The sequence below is a fragment of the Ursus maritimus genome, unplaced genomic scaffold (genome assembly GCF_017311325.1).
Source record: "Ursus maritimus isolate PB19 unplaced genomic scaffold, ASM1731132v1 scaffold_2, whole genome shotgun sequence".
Classification (NCBI taxonomy): Eukaryota; Metazoa; Chordata; class Mammalia; order Carnivora; family Ursidae; genus Ursus; species Ursus maritimus.
Window position 1 is genome coordinate 71,080,311 of NW_024424452.1, and position 2,221 is coordinate 71,082,531.

The window sequence follows — 2,221 nt, forward strand, 5'->3', positions numbered from 1 at the left end:
CCGCCCGCTCGAGCCGCGGAGCAGTCCAGCTGTTGAGCTGTGCAGAGTGGGTCCGTGACGGCGCCTCTCGGCTGCTGTAGGAAGCGGAACCTCAGGCGGAGGAGGGCGCGCAGCCGCTGGAGGTTAAGAGAGAAGTCACCGTCGCTGAGAGGGAAGGCACGGGGACCTGGTGTCCCGGCCGCCCCGCCCCGTCATGGACAGTCGAGGCCACAGCCTCTTCTGCGAGGGCCATCTGTTCCAAAATTAGTCACTACTTCTCCTTTACAAAAGGAACTTTAGCTAAAACTACAAAGAGGAAGATATTGTTACGACAGGAGAGAGCCGCCGGCAAGGAGCCTGGGCTCCGATCCAGGTCACCGCCGCACCTGGTCTTGGGGTGGACCGTGGGCGCCTGGGCCTCCCGGCGCCGGCGCGCCCGTGTCCCCGCGCGGGAGCCTGAACCCGAGGAGGCGCTGGACCTGAGCCAGCTGCCCCCGGAGCTGCTCCTGCTGGTGCTGAGCCACGTGCCCCCGCGCACGCTGCTGGCGTGCTGCCGCCGGGTGTGGCGTGGCTGGCGCGCCCTGGTGGACAGCCAGGCCTTGTGGCTGCGCATCTTGGCCCGGGAGCAGGTCGCCGTGCTGCTGCTCATCCGCAGCTGCCTGCCCACCGCCCGAGACGAGAGGCCCTTTCTCCTGAGCCGCCTGTGCGAGCTCCGACCAATCGGACGCAACCTCATCCGCAACCCTTGAGGCCGGGAAGGCCTCCAGAATTGGACGGTGCAGCACGGCGGGGACGGCTGGGTGGTGGAGGTAAACCTGTCACCGGTGCCTGGGGCCTCCTCGCAGACCTGCTTCGTGTCTTCCTACAGTTGGTGTAACAAAAAGCAGGTCTTGGACGTGGAGGAGGAGGGTTTGTGGCCAGAGCTGCTAGATAGGGGCAGGATTGAAATTTGTGTGTCTGACTGGTGGGGAGCCCGAGACGACTGTGGCTGTGAGTACGGACTCCGTGTCCAGCTTCTAGATGCCAGGCAGAACGTCCTGGATGAATTCTCTGTTTCACCGGATCCCATCCACGTCTGCTTTCAGGTCACCCACGTGTTCTCCAACTTCAGGATGGGCGTGTGCTTTGTGTCTTTTGAACACTGGGGCCAGGACGCGCAGTCCTGGGCTGGTCACTATGGAGCTCGTGTCACCAACTCCAGCATAGTCCTGCGAGCCCAGCTGTCTTAGTCGAGGGCTGTCCTTGCAAAACAGCCTGACTGGTGCCTTCCTGGGCTTGGGACCATTGGCCAGGACTCCTCGTTAACCAAGGACATGACCTCCCTGGCATCCTGGGTACTCCAAGATCTCTTCGAGGGTCCTGCTGGGCCCCCTCTTCAGGTTCTGCAAACTACTAGAAGAGAGTTTTTCCTTCAGAGCTCCGTACTGCTGTTACAGGGCAGTCCTGCCCCTGTTGGTGCGATGCTGGTGCTGGAGGGGCTCTTTGTCCTCCCCCCAGAGGCCCTCTGCTCAGCCCCAGTCCCCTCAGCCCCTGTCTCCTCTCCTTTCTGCCTCAGGGACTTTATTGGTCCCTTTAGAGAAGGCCTCTCATCTCTGAAGTGGAATCTCGTCCTTATGGCTGGGAAAATTCCAGCCACCTTGGGTGGCAAACTTAATATCCAGCAGCTTTAAAGCTGCGACCAGGTCTCACAGCTGAAAGCCAACTAGCTCAAAAACGTTTGTAGATCCTCAAGGACCCCAGTGATTGTGTGGTGTATAAAATTATTTTTTTAGCCTGGGTGGCTCGGTCAGTTAAGCATCTGTCTTTGGCTCATCTCATGATCCCGGGGTCCTGGAATGGAGCCCGCATCAGGCTCCCTGCTCGGCGGGATGTCTGCTTCTTTCTCTGCCTCTCTCTATGCCCCTCCCTCACCCCAACTCATGTGCTCTCTGTCTAAAATAAATAGAACGTTTTTTCCTCACCCCAACTCATGTGCTCTCTGTCTAAAATAAATAGAATGTTTTTTAGATTCTTTTTTATTTTTTTTATTTTTTTTTTTTTTTTTTTATCCTGGGTGGCTCGGTCAGTTAAGCATCTGTCTTTGGCTCATCTCATGATCCCGGGGTCCTGGAATGGAGCCCGCATCAGGCTCCCTGCTCGGCGGGATGTCTGCTTCTTTCTCTGCCTCTCTCTATGCCCCTCCCTCACCCCAACTCATGTGCTCTCTGTCTAAAATAAATAGAATGTTTTTTAGATTCTTTTT

At 57.5% G+C, this 2,221-nt stretch overlaps 1 protein-coding gene across 1 annotated transcript in view; it reads left to right on the plus strand.

Annotated features, from left to right (window-relative positions):
• The window catches only part of LOC103669118 (F-box only protein 27-like), a 2,082-nt gene extending 226 nt beyond the window's left edge, over positions 1 to 1,856 (plus strand). The window contains exons 2-3 of the mRNA XM_040634495.1: positions 81 to 788; positions 1,065 to 1,856. Coding sequence (XP_040490429.1) covers positions 81 to 728 — 648 coding nt within the window. The 3' untranslated portion in view covers positions 729 to 788; positions 1,065 to 1,856. The remainder of the gene's footprint in view (positions 1 to 80; positions 789 to 1,064) is intronic.
• The last annotated feature ends 365 nt before the right edge of the window (positions 1,857 to 2,221 follow it).